This window comes from Dipodomys spectabilis, unplaced genomic scaffold, assembly GCF_019054845.1.
Source record: "Dipodomys spectabilis isolate Male_0828 unplaced genomic scaffold, ASM1905484v1 ptg000147l, whole genome shotgun sequence".
In the NCBI taxonomy this organism is placed as follows: domain Eukaryota; kingdom Metazoa; phylum Chordata; class Mammalia; order Rodentia; family Heteromyidae; genus Dipodomys; species Dipodomys spectabilis.
This window is the reverse complement of record NW_024870824.1, coordinates 16,925,465-16,946,862: the sequence shown is the minus strand read 5'-3', so window position 1 is coordinate 16,946,862 and position 21,398 is coordinate 16,925,465. Positions and strand designations below refer to the sequence as shown.

General features: G+C 49.3%; 1 protein-coding gene across 2 annotated transcripts in view; it reads left to right on the top strand.

The window, feature by feature from the left end:
* Pdgfrb (platelet derived growth factor receptor beta) overlaps positions 1-17,214 on the top strand; it is a 45,542-nt gene extending 28,328 nt beyond the window's left edge. For both annotated transcript variants that reach the window (XM_042692091.1, XM_042692093.1), the window contains 13 exons: positions 4,839-4,933; positions 5,689-5,821; positions 6,335-6,439; positions 6,690-6,800; positions 8,159-8,318; positions 9,565-9,725; positions 10,262-10,371; positions 10,589-10,711; positions 11,758-11,869; positions 12,713-12,812; positions 13,334-13,439; positions 14,656-14,888; positions 15,310-17,214. In XM_042692091.1, coding sequence (XP_042548025.1) covers positions 4,839-4,933; positions 5,689-5,821; positions 6,335-6,439; positions 6,690-6,800; positions 8,159-8,318; positions 9,565-9,725; positions 10,262-10,371; positions 10,589-10,711; positions 11,758-11,869; positions 12,713-12,812; positions 13,334-13,439; positions 14,656-14,888; positions 15,310-15,484 — 1,724 coding nt within the window. In that variant the 3' untranslated portion in view covers positions 15,485-17,214. The remainder of the gene's footprint in view (positions 1-4,838; positions 4,934-5,688; positions 5,822-6,334; positions 6,440-6,689; positions 6,801-8,158; positions 8,319-9,564; positions 9,726-10,261; positions 10,372-10,588; positions 10,712-11,757; positions 11,870-12,712; positions 12,813-13,333; positions 13,440-14,655; positions 14,889-15,309) is intronic.
* The last annotated feature ends 4,184 nt before the right edge of the window (positions 17,215-21,398 follow it).

Genomic DNA, 21,398 nt, shown 5'->3' with positions numbered 1-21,398 from the left:
TAACCCCTCATTACCCACCCCAGCTGGGCCCTGAAGTGGCACTGAAAACTGAGCAGCCTTCTCCAGGGTATGGGAGCTCAGAGTAAATTTTTCTCAGCAGCCAGTCATTTAGTGTGCTGACCATTGTCAAGCATGAGCTTATTGTTCAGACCTAGATGTGACAACCTAGTAATAACATGTGCCTGGAGGAGAGCAGACACACAGCCTGGCCCTCAGGACACAGAGTCTCATGGGAGATACAAACCATGGACAAGAGCCCAAAGAAGGACTAGACACTAGCCTGACACTACATCAGAAAGGCCAGCCTGTAAATCAGTCATCAGAAGCCTCTGTGGACTGTGGGGGTTTGCTGACAGCTGGAACTAGGAGCCCTGAACATAGTCTTCCGGGGCCACCAGGCCTTTCCAAGCCTTCTTTCTCCCACAGGGTTAATGAACTGCTGGACAAGGTTTGAAAGCACCAAGACCTAAGTCCAGCAGTTTTCCACTACCAGTGGAAAACTTAGGTTTCTGTCTGCTCCCATTGAGTACTGATGTATTGAGTACATAATAGGGGCACACTCCTAGGTTTGCATGCTTGCTGCCACTGGAGGCACAAACAGAAAGGCTGTGAGCCTTGTTGGAATACTACAAAGCTTCTCGCAGCCAGCAGTGGCTTCCAGTGTACAAGGAAAGTGAGACTTGGGGTGAAAGCAGCACAGAAGTGAGCAATGACAGGTGATTGGCCTGCCCTCCATACACCTGCAGCACTAACCTGTACACTAGGAACTACAAGACTCCAGCTAGTTGTCCTTTATTTGGAGCAATGCTGACGATCAGCCTGGTACCCAGAGGCTTTAGGCAAATGTTTGGCCACTGAGCTTCCCCCCAAGTTCAGTGGTGAAAACCACACCTCAACTTGTGACAACATAAGAAGACTTCAACTGGAAGATGATAGACGATTAAAACTTCCAACCAGTGACTTGGCCTGTGGATGCAAATCTCAATGCAGAAAGATGAGAAATATGGAAAAACAAGGCAATATGACATCTGAAAAAGACCTTACTATCATGAGCACTGAGGATTGTGAAGCAGGTGACATCTCAGACAAAGGACTCAAAAGAATAATGATAGAAATGGTCAGCAAAGTTAAAGATGACATGCATAAACACCTGAACGGTGGGTGCGATGAAAAGACAAGATATGCATTTGTTGCCTACAAGAAACGGACCTCACTGGCAAAGAGAAACTGACTTAAAATTAAACGTTGGAAAAAGATATTCAAGAAAATGGATCCTAGCAGCAGGGATGAATAAGTATACTCATATCTGACTAAATAGGCTTTGAACAAAAACTTTCTTTGTCAGAAGAGATGAAGAAGGTCTATTGATAGGAAGAACAACCTGTAAGAAGTATATAAGAGAGAAAAACTAATAAAATTAGAGATAAAGCCAGTATCAGTGGTTCATGCCAGTCCTAGCAACTCAAGAGTCTGAGATGTGATGACTGAAGTTCGAAGCCAGCCTAGGCAGGAAAGGCCTTGAGCTTCTTACCTTCAATTACCCACCAGAAGACTGGAACAGAGTTATGGTTTAAGTGGTAGAGCACTAGCTGAGCAAAATGCTCAGGGACAGCACTCAGGCCCTGAGTTTAAGCCTCCTGACCTCCTCCCCCCAAAAAAACTAGAGATGAAAAAGAGGTTATCATGACAAATACCAGTACTTCAAAAACTTAAATTCTAGCCAGGTGTCAGTGGCTCATGCCTGTAATCCTAGCTATTCAAGAGGTTGGAATCATGGTTCAAAGCCTAATTAACCTGCAAAAAACTGGAAGTTGAACTGTGGGTCCAGTGCTAGAGCACCAGTCTTGAGTGAAAAAGCTAAGGGACAGTGTCTAGGCCCTGAGTTCAACACACACACACACACACACACACACACACACACACACACACACACACACACACACACACACACCCACTCAACAATACTCAACTTATAGTCTAACAAACTGGAAAAATCTAGAATAGGTGAACTTCTAGGGGGTATATAGCCTATCTAAATTGACTCATGAGGACATATCAAATACTTCAACAGATCTGTACTGAGCAATAGGAGTGAATCAATAATAAAAAGTCTCCCAACAATACACTGGGCACCAATGGCTCATACCTGTTACTCGAGAGGCTAAATTTTGGGAGACTACAATTTGAGGCTAGTCTAAACAGAAGAAAGTTCACAAGACCTCTTTTCAATGAAGAGCTGAACATGGTGGTGCACACCTGGTATCCTTGCATCAGGAAGCCTAACTAAGTGGATCACTCCCAGATGTTCACTAGGGAAGGAGGCAACCCTTTATCTCAGTATGAGCAAGCAAAAATCAGGGCTGGAGACATGGCTTAGAGGTAAATCATGCCTATGGGGATATAGCTCATGTTTGTTTAGCAAGTATGAGGCCTGAGTTCCACTTCAGACCTGCCCCTCTCCCTGATTTTCTGCAAAAAAGAAATCTTGCAACAAAGATAAGAAATCTTCCAGGGCTAGGCATGGTGACACACAGCTGTGAACTCCCAGATACTCAAGAGGTGGAGATCAGGAGGATTATGGTTTGAGGCAAGCTGGGCAAAAAGTTATCAAGACCCCTTTCTCAACAAACACTTGAATCACAGCTATATGGAAAGCACAAGTAGAAATAGCACAGTCCAGGACAGCCAGGACAAAAACAAAACAAAAACATAAATGAAGACACCCTTAAACCTTACCTGAGGGGGCCAGGAAGGTGGCTCAGTGGTAGAGTGCTTGCCTTGCATGCATGAGGCCCTGGGTTCAATTCCCCAGCACCACATAAGCAGAAAAAACTGGAAGTGGCGCTGTGGCTCAAGTGGTAGAGCACTAGCCTAGAGCTGAAGAGCTGAGGGACAGTGCTCAGGCCCAGAGTTCAGGCCCCACGACCGAAACCCCCCCACCCCCAAAAAAAAAACCTTACCTGAAAAATTACTAAAAGCAAAAAGGGTTGGGGGCATGGCTCAAGTGATAGAGTGCCTACTTGGCAAGTATAAGTTTAAACCCAAGGACCACCAGAGGAAGAGGAGGAAGAGGAGGAAGAGGAGGAAGAGGAGGATTAGGAGGAAGCAGAGTAGATTGATGGGCTCTCGGCCAAATTCTACTAAAACTTTAAGGATCAACTTATTCCCTAAAATAGAAGGGGGAATACTGTCAAACTCATTCTGTGAAGCCAATATTACCTCGATACTAAGCCAGTGAGGACACACCAGAAAAATCATAGAACAATTTTTCTAATGAACATAGATGCAAAATTTTCTTCTCTCTTTCTCTTTTCTTGGGTCTGAGACAGGGACTCAGAGTAGGTACTTGACATTTTTGCTTACTGGCTAGCAACCGAGCCATGCCTCTAACCCCAAGAGCTGGTTATTTCATATTCTCTCTCTCTCTGCCTTTTGCAAAAAATTCTTAAATAAAATACTTGCAAATTGAATTCAATAGCAAATTAAAAAGATAATGGTTTCGTTCTAAGCATGGTTCAACATACACATGATCATCTTAACAAATACAAAGGCCTTTGACAAGATTCAACATCTTTTCATGGTAAAAGCCAGAAAAAAAATTAGGAATAGAAGGAGCATACCTCAATGTAATAAAGGCTACATAAGCTACATAAGACAAACCTGTAGCCAACATTACACAAAATGGGGAAATACTGAAATCACTAAAATCAGGAATGAGACAAGGGATCCAATCTCACTACTCTCATTCAATGTGTTGCTAGAATTCCCAGCCAGAGCAATAAGGCAAACAAAAAATAAAAAATAAAAAGGATACTAACAGGGAAAGAAGAAGTAAAATCACCCCTATTTGCAGATGTACGATACTATACTAAAAGGATCCTAAATACTCTACAAAAAGAATACCCTTAGATCTACTATTTTCCACAAAATAACAGAATGTAGGAAATCACCATACAAAAAGCAGTAACTTTTTTTCTTGATGATACTAGGGTTTGAACTTAGAGCTTTGTGCTTGTTAGATAGAAGGAAAAAAATCAGTAACATTTCTATAACCAACAACACAGAGAAAGAAACTGGGAAAATAACCTATTCAAAATAACTTGAAAAATAAACCTATGAAAAACTTAACCAAGGAAGTGAAAGACCTCGACAGTGAATATTATAAAACAGTGAAGAAGGAAACTGAAGCCACTGGAAGACAGAAAGACCTCCCATGTTCATGGATTGGTAGAATTCAGACTGTGAAAAATGGCTGAGCGATTGAAAGTAATCTACAGACTCATGCAGTCTTCATTAAAATGCTAGTGTTCTTTTACACAGAAGTAGCAGAGTCAATCTGAAAATTCATATGGAAACGTAAGAGACCCTCGGGGGTCAGAGTTCCAAGTCCTGAATTCAAGCCCTGGTAGAAAGAAAAGAAAAGGAAAGAAGGAAGGAAGGAAGAAAGGAAGGAAGGAAGGAAGGAAGGAAGGAAGGAAGGAAGGAAGGAAGGAAGGAAGGAAGGAAGGAAGGGAAGGGAAGTGGAAGAAAGGAAGGAAAGGGAAGTGGAAGAAGGGAGGGAGGAAGGAAGGAAAAAAACAACAGATCCAAGCTTATTATATGCATGGAACTATCACAGTGAAACCCCTTTGACAATGAATCTATGCTAGTTTTTAAAAATGTGGAGCTGGCAGTTATAGGAAAGGCCAGTTGTGTGGGGTAGAGCTGAGGCCTGACTCACAACCCACTGGGCATTGGGGCATGTGACTGAGCAGGGTGATGTGTGGGACCCACAGGGGATGGAGGAGCAGCTGTCTAGTGCTGCACTTTCTCACAACCTGCTCTGCTATCCATTCCAGCCCTGCCCTTCAAGGTGGTGGTGATCTCTGCCATCCTGGCGCTGGTGGTTCTGACAGTCATCTCCCTCATCATCCTTATCATGCTATGGCAGAAGGTAAGCCCACCTGGCCAGCGGGTGCAGACTGGGGTGCAGGTTGGGGTCCTTGTGTGGACCCCCTCTGCTCCTGAATGCCACATAGTCCTTCTACATGTGAGGATCAGCATGGAGCTGAGATGGGAACGGACATAGACATGGGGTTCCAGCTGCAGCCTGGGCCTGCCCAGGCCTGGTCCCCATGCCCCCGGATTCTCACCCCTGCCCTGGGCCCTGCTTACCTCAGTCTTGGGTCTTGGGCTTCTAGAATTGGCTGAAATGCAACCAGACCCTAGAAACCTGTATTTTTCCCTGTCTCATTCTGAGATTTCACCATTCTGTGGTAACAAACATTTTAAGACTTCCGGATTAAGATCGTAACACCCCATGAATCTGTCATTCTAAGATTGTAATCCCCAAATTTCCACCTCTGAAGGTTATATCCTTCCAAGATTCCCACAGTGACACCCAGCATGGGAGGGCCCCCCTCACCCAGCAGTGTCCTGAGTTCTGTCCTCTCCAGGGCTGCCTGCACCTCTCCTCCTTACCTGTGGAGTCCTGATGGCCTCTCTGCCACCCTCTCCCTGTGCTGCAATCTCATGGTGCCTGTTTCTTCTGAGCCCATGAGGACTTTGGCTCAATTGATCATTTGCTGTGTATCTTTAAATATGTCCCTGTTCTTCTCTGGGCTTCATAATATCCTGCCCCATCTGAATAAGGGGCTAGAAAGGCCAAAGGCACTCGCCGATGATCTGTTTCTGGCGTTTGACATGCAGAAGCCACGCTACGAGATCCGGTGGAAGGTGATTGAATCTGTAAGCTCTGATGGCCATGAATACATCTATGTGGATCCCATGCAGCTGCCCTACGATTCCACGTGGGAACTTCCGAGGGACCAGCTTGTGCTTGGTCAGTCCTGGGAGGCCTTGAGGGACAGTTTCAAGATGGGGGTGAAGACCATCTGAGATCAAGTTTCAGCCAGGCCATGACTAACTAGGGTGTCTAGGGCTGCATTTCCCTTCTCTAGTCCTCAGTCTCCCCTCTGTCTAAGGACAAGATGGTCCTAGGTACTGCCCATCATTGAGGATCTGTGATCCTGAGATAGAGGTGGGACTCCTCATAGCCAGGAAGTGTTAGGGATAGGAGAGAAATATTAGGGACACTAATATTAGCTACACTAAGCCAGCTGACAAGGTGGAATGTATACAGATTCCCTGGGTACGGGGAGAGCTTTCAGAGATTGAAGACAGGACAGATAGTAGGTAGGACTCAGATGAGACACCAGAAGGACTAGAAGCTTTGTGATGTAGGGGTCACCTGTAGAGAGAAAACTAAGTCCAGAGAGGACCGAGGGCTGGGAGGGAAGGGGAAATGTAGCTTCCTGGCAGACCAGCAGCAGTTGAGCAATTCTCTCTACCGTAGGACGAACCCTTGGCTCCGGAGCCTTTGGGCAGGTAGTGGAGGCCACAGCTCATGGCCTGAGCCACTCACAGGCTACCATGAAAGTAGCTGTCAAGATGCTGAAATGTGAGTCCTAGTCCACTACCCTCATTCCTGCCTCCCCCGCCCCCTCCCTACACACTGGGCTCAGCCTGGACCTGATATGCTGGAGATAGCCATGTGGTCACCTCCTCAGCCTACCTCCTCCAGAGCAGGAGCAGAGAACGGCCCTCATGATCCCAGGCCACCCAGGTCTTGGAGCCAGAATGGGCTCTGCTGGGGTCACAGTGGAGTGTCAGAGAACTGCCTGGCCTGAGACCCCTTCCCTTGTCCTCAGCCACCGCCCGCAGCAGCGAGAAGCAAGCTCTCATGTCAGAGCTGAAGATCATGAGTCACCTCGGGCCCCACCTGAATGTGGTCAACCTGCTGGGGGCCTGCACCAAAGGAGGTAACAACCCATCCCAGCCTATCTCCACCCAGTGCTCTGTCCATGGGCAGTGCCCCTCCCACCCCGCTGGACGTCCACACCCCTGCTGTCCAATAACCGCCCTTCACAGTCCCAGATGAGTGAAAGTTTAGAAACTTAGAACCACACAGCTCACAGAGGAAGGACTCTTTAGGCAAAATGAAACAAAACAAACAAGAATACATGTGTCTGTGCACGCACAGGCACATGCATGCTGGTACTGGGGATTTAACTCAGGGCTTTATGCTCTTTTTAGCTTTTTCACTCAAGGCTGGCACTCTACTACTTGAGCCACACCTCTTCTTGGAGATAGGAGTCCTGAGAATTTTTCTGCCTGGGCTGGCAGACGGCTGGGCTCACAATGCATTTTGAAAGCAGTAATACATAGTAGCTCACATGACACTGAGATAAGTCAGGGATCACCAGTACAGGGCGCCAGCTTGCTAAGTGGGAGATGCTCTCATTCTGCCTGTAGAAGAAAGTCTCTCTGCCCAGCCCTATGCTACTTTGAAGTTCCAATGGTAAGTTGAGCTGGGGGAAAAAAAAGTTAATTGTTACTCACAGCTGCTTATTGTGAGATTTGGGATTTTTTTCTCCGTGTTGTGCAACCAAATCAAAATACAGAAGTACATTGCATACACAGGCCAATCTGTGTCTGCAGTGACCACTCATTTCAAAGGTTATTCTCAGTTTTTCCCATGGGTTAGCATGAAGTAAATTCAGTGCATTTTCATGTAACCTGTAAGCTGATGATAAAGCAATTGCACCTGGAGCTGATGGCTCACACTTACAGTCCTACTTACTCAGAAGGCTGCAATCTGATGATTTGTGTGAAAACATCCCTGGCAGAAAAGTTAGATTTATCTCAAATTAAATACTCCAAAGCCAGAAACTAGAAGTAGAGTTGTGGCAGAAGTGGTAGAGTGCCAGCCTTGAATGAAAAAGCTAAGGGTCCTGAGTTCAAGCCCCAATACTGGCACACAGAAAACATAATTACCTTTACCTACCTCATATATACTAGGCTCCATGTTAGCTTGAATGTGCAAACATAGCAGTAACTGATCTTGCTGTGTGTTTTCCCCATGCCATACCTACAAAGGCTGTTTTTTGAGTCCTCACCACATCCCTGAAGATGGGTGTTCCTAGTTCCACTTCCTGGATGGGTAAAAGAAATACCTGGAAGACAGAGACCCTCACTCACAGCTACAGAAAGAAACAGGAAAAGAACCAAGGCTCACAAAGCACCCTTAGCCATCCTGCCAGCAGCTGCTGCATACCCAGCTTGGTTTATGAGCCTGATGGGAAGTCCTGGGCTCTGTCTCTGACTTGTCCCTCCGCAGGGCCCATCTACATCATCACCGAATACTGCCGCTACGGTGACCTTGTGGACTATCTGCACCGCAACAAGTACACCTTCCTGCAGCACCATGCCGACAAGCGCCACCCGCCCAGCGCTGAACTCTACAGCAGTGCACTGCCGACAGCGCTCTCCCTGCCCAGGTACCTGGAGGGAGGTCGGCACCTGTTGAGCACCTGTGTGCTCCCTCCTTGTTGGGTATAAGAGACTGAGGTGTGTATTGGGGGTGGGGGGGTTGGAAGTAGAGGCGCTCCTGGAACCAGGGCTGTTTCACAGATCAGCGAGTGATGGTACTGGTGAGAATGGTTGTTCCAGTGTGCCAGGCCCTGTGCTAAACTCTCTAGAATCAACACCACTCTTCCTGTGTTGTGGGTGTTTTGCTCTCTGGTCCCAGAGAGCCTCTCCCCCAAGGGGCAGACGCCATGGGGAGCTGAGAGCCAATCTCCCAGCATGCTCTGGGGTGCTGCAAGTACCTTGCTCCTTGCTGTAGCTTTTTTGATTTGGTCTCCATACCAGTGCCTCCACACCAGCCCCCCTACCCCTACCCCTCAGAATTCCTCTGGCAGCTCAACTCCCATTTCCAATGTTTTCAAAACAAACACTCTCAGTTCTGTTGACTGCAAAATGAAAGACAAGTAATGTTGGCAATGTGTTCCAAAGTCATAAAAACTCATCCCTGCCAGATGCAAGTAGCTCATGCCTGTAATCCTAGCTACTCAGGAGGCCGAGAGCTGAGGATCCCAGTTTGAAACCAGCTTGGGCCAAAAGGTTTGTGAGACTTTTATCTCTAATTAACCAGAAAAATGCTGAAAGTATGGCTCAAATGGTAGAGCACGAGCCTTGAGCAAAAAGAAAAGCCAAGCAAGATCTTGAGGCCCTGAGTTCAAGCCCCAATACCAGCACAAACAACAATAGCACCTCTGTCCTCCCCAGTACCTTCATCCATCTTTCCTCCATTCATGGAGACAATGAACGTGTAACCCTACAGCTGTCTGTCTGTAGGCAGAAGTACCATGGCAGGACCTTGCTGCCTGCACTAGCTGCCCTGGGCACTGTTAGGTGGTGCTGGAGAGACTTGGGAAAGTGCTTCTGTGCACCCCCATTTGGGATCCTCATCCCAGGCTATGTAATCATCTGTGGGTGTGAGCTCCCTGAAGACACATGCTGGGTCTTATGTTGTCTTGGAAGCCCTAGTACCTAGCTTAGGACCACATAGATCATTTGAAATGGCCTGCTTTGTGGTCATTCATGTTGTGACAGACTGGAGAAGAATGCATACGTGAATGAAGGAATGTGTGAATGACAGGGTTCCCTGTGGGCTCTAGGTGAGAAAGAGGGGGGAAGGGAAGAGAAGCCCCTGGCCTTTACCACTGCGTTCTTTACCTCCAGCCCCGTGTCCCTGAGTGGGGAGAGTGATGGAGGCTACATGGATATGAGCAAGGATGAGTCAGTGGACTATGTCCCCATGCTGGCCATGAAAGGAGACATCAAATATGCAGACATCGAGTCCTCTGACTACATGACTTCTTACGATAACTACATCCCCTCGGGTGGGTAGACATAGTGTCTTTGCACGTGCATGGGTTTGCACTGTGCAGTGATTCACTCTTCTCAAATCCCTTCACATGCCCAGCCTTGCAGCCACCCCAGGAGGAAGGTGGCCTTGTGACTATTTCACTGATAGGGAAACTGAGGCTGGCCACAGGCAGTGGAGCCTCAGTATGAACTCCTGTTGGTGAGTCCAGAGCCCTGCACACAGCTGCAGGGGAACACAGGGGTGAGACAGGGGATTCACTGGCGTCCTGGACCCTGGAGGAAAAGTGATTCATTCAAAGCAGGCCTCATGCTAGCTGAGTGTCCCTCAGGCATGCAAGTGGCCCAGGGCAAATGCAAAAGCTTGTTCTGACTCACCAAGGCTCTGGGAAGCAGGAGAGGTTTAGGTTAGACATTAAGAAAGCATTCAAATTCCCTTAGAAAATCAGTAGCCACCTGTGGGACATTCAGCCTTCCACAAACCAAAATCCAGGGAACCTCTGGGGGCCTGGAACTACATAAGATGACCCTTGACCTCCCTGATCTTCCCTAGCCCCTGAGAGAACGACGCTGATCAACGAGTCCCCAGTGCTAAGCTACACAGACCTGGTGGGCTTCAGCTACCAGGTGGCCAATGGCATGGAGTTCCTGGCCTCCAAGAATGTATGTGTGGTCCTGGAGGGGTGGAGTGGGAATGTGGGAGGCAGAACACCCAGCTGACCAAAGCCTTCCACACTTGTGGCCCTAAATGATGGTGGAGGTGGGTGGTGGGTGGAGAGGACAGTGGACACCCCCACATTGGTGCAGCGGTGACTTTTCCCCAGAGCCCTGGCATGGAGGGTCTCTCCTCAGGCCTCAGCTTCCTGTTCTCCCCTCTCAGTGTGTCCACCGAGACCTTGCAGCCAGGAACGTGCTCATCTGCGAGGGAAAACTGGTCAAGATCTGCGACTTTGGCCTGGCTCGAGACATCATGCGGGACTCAAACTACATCTCCAAAGGCAGCGTGAGTCCCTTCCCCAGACCTGTGGGGTTGTCACTATGTATCTCTGGCCCTAGGAGCAGGCTCACCCTGACTGGCATGGCTGGAATTCATAAGACATGGGTCCCAGGCCCCTGGTGGCTGGTGCTGCCCAGCAGAGACGGCTGTGGACAGGGATGGGACAGGAAGCCATCTGGCTGCACACAAAGTAGGGAGGATTCAAGATGTTCAGGACTACTTGTCATAGTAGGGGCTGAGGGACCAGCTGAACTGGGCCCAGGGGCAAGTGGGAAGGGAGGGCGGGATAAATCTGTTCTTCTGGGGTACTGTCTTATGTGGTAAGACAGATGTATCTCTCTGGTAGTGGGCAGGACTGACCTACTACTGTCAGTACTTCACTCATCTCTCCACTTGCCAGTGAGCCCCAATGAGGGGGCATCTAGACCCTGGAGATCAAACCAGGATGAGAGCTGGGGGCCAGTGGCTCATGCCTGTAATCCTAGCAACTCAGGAGGCTGAGAGCTGAGGATCATGGTTCAAAGCCAGCTTGGGTAGGAAACTCTGTGAGACTCTTATCTCCAATTAACCACCAGAAAACCAGAAGTGGCGCTGTGGCTCAAGTGATAGAGTGCTGGCCTTGAGCTGAAGAGCTGAGGGACAGCGCCCAGGCCCAGAGTTCAAGCCCACGACCGACAAAAAGAAAAAAAAAAAAAGGATGAGAGAGATCTACTCCTCAGGATGTATAGCCTGAGGATATACATCCTCAGGATGTATATATATATATATGTATATATATATATATATCCCTACTCCAATCCCTGGGCTTTCTCCAGGGACAGGGACTGCTGTGTCCCTCGCTCAAGAGACAGAAAACAACCTCTGCTGTTGTGGCCAGGACTGGGATGGACCCAGGAGCTGTGCATACAGACGGGGAGCTGGAATGAGATGGGGTTGGCAAGGTTGCTGCCAGTCTGCCTTCTGCGTGGCCACCTTCTCCCGCCCAGGTGCAGTGGGGCTGGTTTCAAGACCCCCAGCCCTTCTGTGTACTCAGCACCCATCCTGCCCCACAGACCTTCCTGCCTCTCAAGTGGATGGCGCCGGAGAGCATCTTCAACAGCCTCTACACCACCCTGAGTGACGTGTGGTCGTTCGGGATCCTGCTGTGGGAGATCTTCACACTGGGTATGCTGCGTCTCCCAGGCTCCAGGCAGCATGGTGGGGCGTCCATGCTCCTGAGCTCACACCTGGCCTGTGGGACTGGGGGATGGGTGCTGGACACAGATCAGGAACTAGAGCCAGTCTGTTGAGGAGTTTGGATAGTAGCATCCAAAAGTCTTCTTGAGCCTGGCACTAGTGACTCTTGCCAGCTACAATCCTAGCTCCTCAGTAGGCTAAGATCTGAGGACCATAGTTTGAAGCCAGCCAGGGCAGAAAAAGTCCATGAAACCTTTTTTTCTTTCTTTTTTTTAAATGTCAGTCACGGGGCTTGAACTCTGGGTGGTCAATTGAGAGAAGAATCTCATGGACTTTCCTGCCCAGGCTGGCTTCAAACTGTGATCTTCAGATCTCAGCCTCCTGAGTAGCTAGGATTACAGGCATGAGCCACTGGCACCCAGCTCCATGAGACTCTTATCTAGGATTAACCACCAAAAAGCCAGAAGTAGAGCTATTGCTCAAATGGTAAAGAACTAGCCTTGAGGGAAAAAAGAAAGCCCTAAGAGACAGTACCCAGGCCACGAATTCAAGCCCAGAACTCGTGTGTGTGCGTGTGTGTGCGTGCATGCGTGCGTGTGTACACGTGCATGTACACACATATTCTCTCCTCCCTCCCTCTCTCTCTCTCTCTCTCTCTCTCTCATGCTCTGTAATTCTCTGGAGAGTGTCACTATCTCTGTCCAGTGCCCAGGAAGGAGCCCACATTTCCCAATGCCAAGAGCTTACTCACATCCAACTGAATCTGTGTGGCATTCCTCATCCTTTAGCGAGTGACCCTGAGCCCGTTCATTCTTGTATGCTCCCCAACAGGTGGCACCCCTTACCCCGAGCTGCCCATGAACGAGCAATTCTACAATGCCATCAAGCGAGGCTACCGCATGGCTCAGCCTGCACATGCCTCTGACGAGATGTGAGTAGAACCTCATGCATTTGGGAGGATTATTTGTGGATACAAACAATGGATATGCAGCCCTACTTGGCTTATACCAGAGAGAGATTGCTTAGCCAGAGATCTCAAAAATCCAGATATCATGGGGTCTAGGTATTTAAATGTAGTCATCAGGGTCTCTTACCTTAGTCCTGGGCTCTGCTTTCTTTGTATGTGCTTTGTTTCCCAGCTGGTGAGGCCAGCCTTATGGCTTACAATGGGGATGGAAGCCCCAATCAGCCACCCCCCAGGGCATGTGCTAACCAAGGTGTGGCACACCGCACAGAACCACAGGGACAGGCCGGGGGGGGGTCAGGGGAGGTTCCCCAGGGAGCTGCCAGAGGCAGTGCTGGGAGAAGCAATGCCAGCCCCTGCTCTCCAACTCCTTTCCCTTTCATGCCTTGCTCCAGGAGGCCACTGCCTCTAATTTCCCCAGCCCACCCACTGCCCCCTGCCCTCTCCCCGTCTTGAGCCAGAAACTCTGACCCTCTGTCGTCCCTCAGCTACGAGATCATGCAGAAGTGTTGGGAAGAGAAGTTTGAGATCCGGCCCCCCTTCTCCCAGCTGGTGTTGCTTCTCGAGAGACTTCTGGGAGAGGGTTACAAAAAGGTATGTCGAGGCAGGTTGCAGTGATGAATAGACAGTTCTGGTCTAGAAGTCAAACCCAGAGGTGATAAGCTGGTATTTGGAAGAAAGACTGTCACCTACTCTGGGTCTCTGCAGGTACTAGAAAGGAATGGACCAGAGCCATGAGTTTATTTCAGCAGCACAAAGACATGAAGGTCAAGCCAAGTGCCCATGACTCATACCTAGAATCCTGGCAATTCAGAAGGCTGAGATCTGAGGATCACAGTTGCAAGCCAGCCAGGGCAGACAAATCTCCAAGACACTTGTCTCCAATTAACTAGCAAAAATCTTTCCAGAATTGTCCCCCCCCCCCATCTCTGAGTCGAAATGACTAAGAATTTGAGACCCTGGGTTTAAACTCCAGTATTGGGGTGAACGTGTGCGTGCACATACACAAGCAAACAGATGACAGACACACACACATACACACACTCACAAGATATGAAGGCTAGTTGATTTGCTACATGGAGGGTAGAGCCTGAAACCCTGCCAGTCCTCAGACTTTTATTTTATTTTTATAGATTTTTGTTCCACCACTTGAGCCATATCTCCAACCCTTTTGTTGGAATTTTGCTTTTAAGATAGAGTCTTGCTAATGTTCCTGGGCTGTCCTTAAATTTGAGATTATTTTGCTTCTGCCTTCCGAATAGCATGGATTACAAGCATGAGCCACTACACACAGCTTTTGTCTTTAGACTGCACAAATGCCAGCATCCAGAGCTCCTTTGAAAATGTGAAAAACCCTGGCTACATGACCTCTAAGACTGAGCCCTTTGGAGCCAGTTCAGGCTCTGCAGAGCTAATAAAGTCAAAAGGGCTTCTGGCTTTATTAGCTCCACTTCTCACCCCACATGCTCCCAGAGCAGGTGGGACAAAATGGACTCATGACCCTCTCCAGCAAGGGACACTGAAGGCCCACCAGATTAGGCTGAAGCACAAGGAGAACTGGTGTCTAAAGTCCTGTACGTGTTAGTGTCATGGCGCTGTTCACCCGAGGACCCCTCCCTGTGTGGTTCCCAAACTCACCTGTTTTGGGAGACAGTAGAAGAGCAGATGGGCTGTGTGGCTTTGAGTAAAACCACAGATTCTCTGAGCAGGATCTGCCTTAGCACAGACAGGGAGGGGTTGGGTTAAACAATCCCAAGGCACTGCCCACCTGACCATCCATTTCTCTGATGCTCCTCACCCTGTGGAGCAGAAGTACCAGCAGGTGGATGAGGAGTTTCTGCGGAGCGACCATCCAGCCATTCTCCGGTCCCAAGCCCGCTTTCCTGGCTTCCATGGCCTCCGATCTCCCCTGGACACCAGTTCTGTGCTCTACACTGCTGTGCAGCCCAATGAGGGTGACAATGACTACATCATCCCTCTACCTGACCCCAAGCCGGAAGCTGCCGACGAGGGCCCGATGGAGGGCTCCCCCAGCCTTGCCAGGTAGCTGCCCTGGCCCTGGCCCAGAGCCCTGGGCCTAGGGTACATAGTGTGTGCATGTGTCTGTAAACTCGATGCACTGCAGAAGTGCGGGAGTTGCGGTGAGGATTGACTCTTGTGTAAAGTGAGTGAGTGAAAGTACTTCCCCTAGAGGCTTGGTGTGAAGATGAAGGGAGGTAACACATCTCAGAAAGCAAAAGATAGAGACACTGCTTTGGAGCCAAGTGGATCAGCTGAAATCCTAGTTCTTGCATGACACCTGCTGTTTGCTGTGTGGCAGTGATATAACCCTTTTGAGCCGTGTTTTCCTCTTGTGCAGGCTTTATGAGGTTTATAAGAGTGGGTGTGTGTGAAGTGGAACCTGAAGCTATTAGTTCCTGCTGTTCTTCCCTCAGTCCCTCACTCACCTGCCTCTTTCCGCTAGCTCCACCCTGAACGAAGCCAACACTTCCTCCACCATTTCCTGTGACAGCCCCCTGGACCTCCAGGAAGAACCAGAGCCAGAGCCCCAGGCAATGGAGCCCCAGCCAGAACTACCACAGCCGCCGGACTCAGGCTGCCCGGAGCTGCGGGCTGAAGTGGAGGACAGCTTTCTGTAGGGCCGGCCCCTCCCTCCCCGCCTGCCTTCCAGCACCCAGCCCTGCTGGCTGGCCTAGCTGCCCATCAGCCGTGCTGCTGCCAACAGTCCCTGCTGTGCAGCACCCCCCTCCCCCCTGCCCTGGGGCTGGTGTAGAGGCAAGAGAACTGCAAGAAGCCATGTCCAGACTGTGCCTCAGGGAGCCTAGGTGACCCCACTGTGGTGCTCCCAGGGGACTCGGCTCCCCAAACATAAGATGAGAAATTGGACTTGGTGATCCACAGCCTGGGATTCCCCCTGGCTGACAGGTGTGGAAGCTTTGCCCTGGCCCCCTTCCCAAACACACTTTGAGAGAGAGCTAGGACAGGACCCTAGCAACCCTGGCTCCTGGCTGAGCTGCGCCAGCCTTGGGAAGTGCCACTTCATCTGGAAGCCACCTCCTACTGGTGCCAGTCTCTGCTCTCCCAGGCCCGAGCTGGTCTGGGGCCAGCCATGCTTAATTAGCAGTTAATTAGTGCTGAGGGGGAAGTTGAGCACTGAACATTCCGGCCTGTAGCGCCTTCCCACGGTATGTTTGGGACACATGTGGGTGCCAGAAGTGATGAGATCTTTCAGAGCCGTCTGACCCGGGCCTTTTCCTCCTCATCCTCAGCCACTGCCCACCCAAGTCTGTGGGCCCAGGTGGGCCCGCAGCTGTGATGTTGAGGTGGACAGGACAGTGTGGCGTGTGCACCAACAGGTGGCCTCGACTCTGCACTGGACCTGCTGTGAGACCTCGGAGGAGCCCCACCTTCTCCGGGCCTCAGTGTTCCCCTGTGAAAAATAAGCAAGTTGGATCCATTAACTCTGCATGCCCTGCCATCACTAATATTCTAGAATATTCCAGAGGGTTGCACACTTGTCCAGATGAAGCAAGGCCCGAGTCCCTTAAGCCACTTTCTAGGGCTCAGCTAAGTTGTAGGGAGACTCCAGACACATATCACGCTTTGGGGATTCAGGAACTATGCTCCTACCCCAAGCCCCCAGTGCAGCTGCTTGGACCTGACTTGGCGTGACAGTCAATGTCCTGGAAAGCCCCAGCAGCTGCCTAGGCCATGGGAGAACCACAAGACCACTTCTAGCACCATGATGGACTCAGCAGCTCTCCAGGGCAGGGGCAAAGGTCACCTTACATAGCATGCCATGCCAGCACCTGCCACCAAGGTATGTCCCTCATGGACACTGCACAGTGAGGACAACTATGTCCTATAAAGGATGAGAGGCTCAGGATGGGCACCCCAGAATAGGGGTATGATAGGCAAGCGCTTCAGGGTTGCCAGCGTAACTGTGGTTTGCTCGTCCTGAGACAGCCCCCGCATGAGTTTGGTTTTGTCATTTCCCAGGTCTGACAGTGACACACGATATCTTTAAAGCAGTGAGTGTTGGGGTTTGGAGCGCGGTGGAGGGCTTCAGCTGAGACCACCGGGAGGGGAGGGCAGGAAAGAGGAAGGAAGAAAAACAACCTTCTGAGTACCCCACCCCACACTGGCTGGTGTCTTCCCTCCCAGGGTCCTAGAGCCTGGTTGGGGAGATGTGGGTTCTCACTACGGTACCAAAGATATAATCACTAGGTTTACGAGTATTTTTAGAACTCACATTAACTCACATTTATATATCAGAAGTACTATTTTGTATGCTAAGTTTTCCTATCTGTGTATTTACTTTTTGTTAAGGGAAAGATTTTAGTATTAAACTTGGTGCTTCTCCCTTGTAGACTCTGCTGGTGTCTGTGGGTTTGGGTTCGTAGGTGTGGGTTGGGGCAGACAGAGCTTGTCTCCGACATAGGTAGGTCTCTGATCAATCCCTTTAGCTCAGAGTCTCATTTCCCTCATCTGTAAAGAGGGTTTTCATTTCCTGGCCTTTGCCTGGTGGCCTGGTGACCTAGCCCTTGGAGTTGGATTTCCAGGTGTGGGGCGGGGTTTTCTTGCCTTTTCCGGCTGCACAGGGCCTGGCCTGCTGTGGACAGAAACATGGGCCAGCAAGATTGTTCAGAGTTTCTGGTGCTGGGGAGTTAAGTCCCTCCTGCCACCCCTACCACCCTGCCATGTGCTTTGGCTTTAGCTTCTAAGCTGGGGCACTCTCCCTGCCCTGCCTTCCACTCTGCCCGTGGTCTCTCCAAGGTTGGGGAGGCTGGTAAGAGGTGCCTGCCTGAGCCCAGATTGCAGTCCAGGTAAGAAATGGTTGAGGGCTGACAGGGCACCCAAGAGTACCAGAGAGGAAGAAGTGAGAAGAATGGGAGGGGGAAGAAGAGAAGAAGGAGGGACATAGGAAGGGGAGGGAAGTACCGTTGGGCAGGGCCAAGGGAGGGAATGGGGAAAGACTGTGGCTCTGACAGCAGAGTCCAGCCAGGCTGGACAGATGTGTGCAGACCCTCATTGCTATGGCCACTTAGGGGTTGTAGGACTGGCATGAAGTGGGCATCTTGGCTCCTGCCAGCCTGCTGGGTACTAGCCATAGGCTACTTTATGTCTAAGCCTCTGGGTCCTGGGCAGCAGCACAAGACTAGGTGTGGTAGAGCTGCTAGGGCAGGGGACAGAGTACAAGGGTCCTGCATTCAGGGCGGGGGGGGGGGGCTCCCCGCTGGGCTCTTTGAGAGGTTCACTTGTGGCAGGAGCAGGTTTCAGGCCTGAGGCCTATCACTTACTTCCTGTGTCCTCTGGCCCGCCCTTGCTCTCTCTGAGCTGAAAGAAGGTCATATCTGTTTGCCTGTGAGCAAAACCTTGTTTTGGAGCCACAGGTCTCCCCAGGCTGTCTAGCCTGAAATGGGGGCTACAAATAAGGAGAGGATTGGAGCTCAAGGGTAGCTCTGACTCACAGGCTCAACAGCCAACTCAGGGGCAGCTGAGCCATGTCAGGGAAAACCCCACTGGCAGTATGAGTTGGCCACGTACAGCCCACCCTCCAAGGGTTCAGGCTCTGGGGCACACCCCTAGGCTGTTACCCCTTCTCTTCTGATGTACCGAGTTGAATAAGGCAATACCTTTATTCTCTGCCTTTTCTCCAATACCCTACACTGCTCTGCAAAGACAATCAACAATCCACATTGCAGATTGTCTGGGCTCTTGGGTAAAAACCTTTGTGTGGTCAGGATCCTCCATGGCCCATCTCAGCCTGCTCCTTAGGAGACGTTGGGTGGATTTCACCCCATCAGACCTCAGCTTCCCCATAGCAAATGGAGCTAACAAAGCCACAGGGATAAAGAGTGTTGGAATGCCTGCTGCCTTATACTGAACAATCACCATACCAGGGCTGCCTGATAACAGGACACCCTCCCTCCCCCCCCCTCCCTCCCCCTCCCTCTCTCCCTCATTTCCCCCTCCTCTGAATCCTGTGAACTGAGTACATAAAACAGATAAGAAAGGAGATTCCAAAGTGACTTTCTCCAGACCATCTGGACGATGTGGCATGGATGGCACCCAGGGAGGGAAAGGGCCAAGGAGCAGAGAAGCTTGGGATTGAACTTCTGTCTCCCAACTGGTGTTGTCTGTCCCTGAGAGAAAGAATCAGCAAGGGCTTGATGGAGAGAAAAGAACCAAATGGATCTCAGGGCTAGGTAAGAACAATAAAGAATACCTTGGGGGAGAGTTTTGGGTAACCCTGGTCAGTCTCTGTGAGCTCCCGATCTCTCTTCATGGGCCAGCCCAGGGAAAATAGGTGAGCCAGAATTTTCCTCCCAGACATATGAGCCACTTAGATGATACAATTCTCCCACCACTCCATTGCTACCCAGAGGCTCTTGTTCCTGGAAAAAGAGGGAAAGGGCCCTGACCTGAAGTGAAGGAGAGCCCTCCCAATCCCCTCCCCTCCCCAGGTCCCTTCTCTGTCTGCACAAGGCCTCTTTTATTTGAGTTTATTGTCCAGCTTTTTATTTAACTTTTATTTTTGGCAGTACTGGGGTTTGAACTTAGAGCCTGGCACCTACTAGACGGGCATTTTACTGCTGAGCCACACCTAGCCCTTCTATGTGCTAGTTATTTTGAAATAGCTATGCAGCTGGTCTCCGAGCTGCCTATTTTTGCCTTTCTATCCTAGCTGGGACAACTACACTGGGCCAAGCTCCCTCCATGGAGACAGAGTACCTCTGACTTTGCTGCTGCAGGCTGCCATGAAACCATGAGTTTCCCAACTTCAGGCTCCATAAGTATAGGCATGTGAGCACTGCCATGCCCAGATATTGGTTGAGAAGGGGGTTCTGTAAGCTTTTCTGCCTGGCTGGCCTCAAATTGTAATCTCTTTCTCTGTCTCTCAAGTAGCTGGGATTACAAGTGTGAGCCCCTGGCACTACTTGGTGTGTCACCTACTTTTATAACTAAGTTTATTTTTTTTTAATGTTTGAATAATACACTACTGTGATTTAAGAATCCATTGCTAAACTGAGCATCCATGATGCCGGTAATCCTAGCTACTCAAGAGGCTTGGGCAGGAAAGTCCATGAGACTCTTATGTCTAAGTAATCAGCAAAAAACCAGAAGTTTAGGTGTGGTTCAAGTGATAGAGATCTCGCCTTGAGTGAAAAAGCCAAGTGCAAATGCAAGGAATCATTGCTAGAATATATAATGCAAAGAGGAAAAAACTCCCCTTTTTTGTATGTTTTGTATTTTAGACCACAGTAACATACTCAGCCAGTCCACATGTAGGAATTTATCATATAGAAATTCTGCTTTCTCAATGGAGGGGGTAACAATGTTCAAGAGGAAGTATACTCATTACCTCACTCATGTAACTGTAACCCTCTGTATAGTATCTTTACAATAAAAACAAACAAACAAACAAAAAAAAAGAAATTCTGCTTTCTCCTGTTAATAGTTTAGGATTTTCTCTCCTTATAACTACACTAATATTTTTATTTTGGATCTAGTGTAGTATTTTTTTTTATTTTTGGTACAGGCAACTGGGGCTTGAACTCAAGGCCTTGCACTCTTGCTTGGCTTTTTTGCTCAAGGTGGACACTCTACCACTTGAGCCACACGTCCATTTTTGGCTTCTTGTTGGTTAACTGGAACCTCTCAGATTTGTCTGCTTGGCTGGCTTTGAACTGGGATCCTCAGATCTCAGCCTCCTGAGTAGCTAGGATTATAGACATGAGCCACAGGGGCCCAGCTATAGTTATTTTTAAAATACGGGGCTGGGAAGGTGGTTCTGTGGTAGAGAGCTTGCCTCACATGCATGAGGCCCTGGGTTTGATTCCTCAGCACCACATAAGCAGAAAAAGCCAGAAGTGGCGTTGTGGTTCAAGTGGTAAAGCACTAGCCTTGCGCTGAAGAGCTGAGGGACAGTGCCCAGGTCCAGAGTTCAGGCCCCACGGCTGACAAAAAATAAAATACCACCACCAGTTTGTAATTTTTAGTTTTTCAGTTAACAGTACATTGTAAACAAACTTATATGTCAGCAGATATTCATTTACATGTTTTGAGAACTGTTTATAATTTAAAGCATCATTTTGTCATAGTCAGTTAACCTTTCTTTTGTTGGAGGCTATTTACTGTTTCCCATTTTTTCAGTTATAAACTATATAATTATAAATTATGGTGTAGTGACTCATTTACAAATATTTATATTTGAACATTTGTATAATAGTTTAATATAACATGGGCTGGGAAGATGGCTCAGTGGTAGAGTGCTTGCCTAGCATGCCTGAGGCCCTGGGTTCAATTCCTCAGCATCACATAAGCAAAAATGAAAAAAGCCAGAAGTGGCTCTGTGGCTCAAGAGGTAGAGTGCTAGCCTTGAGCTGAAGAGCTGAGGGACAGCGCCCAGGCCCAGAGTTCAGGCCCCATGACCGGACCCCCCCCCCAAAAAAAAGTTTAATATAACAGGAAAACCTTTTTGCAAATAGACTTTCTGGGTAAGGAGAATAAATGAAAGTTACTACAGTCAGGTTCGGTGGTACAGGACTG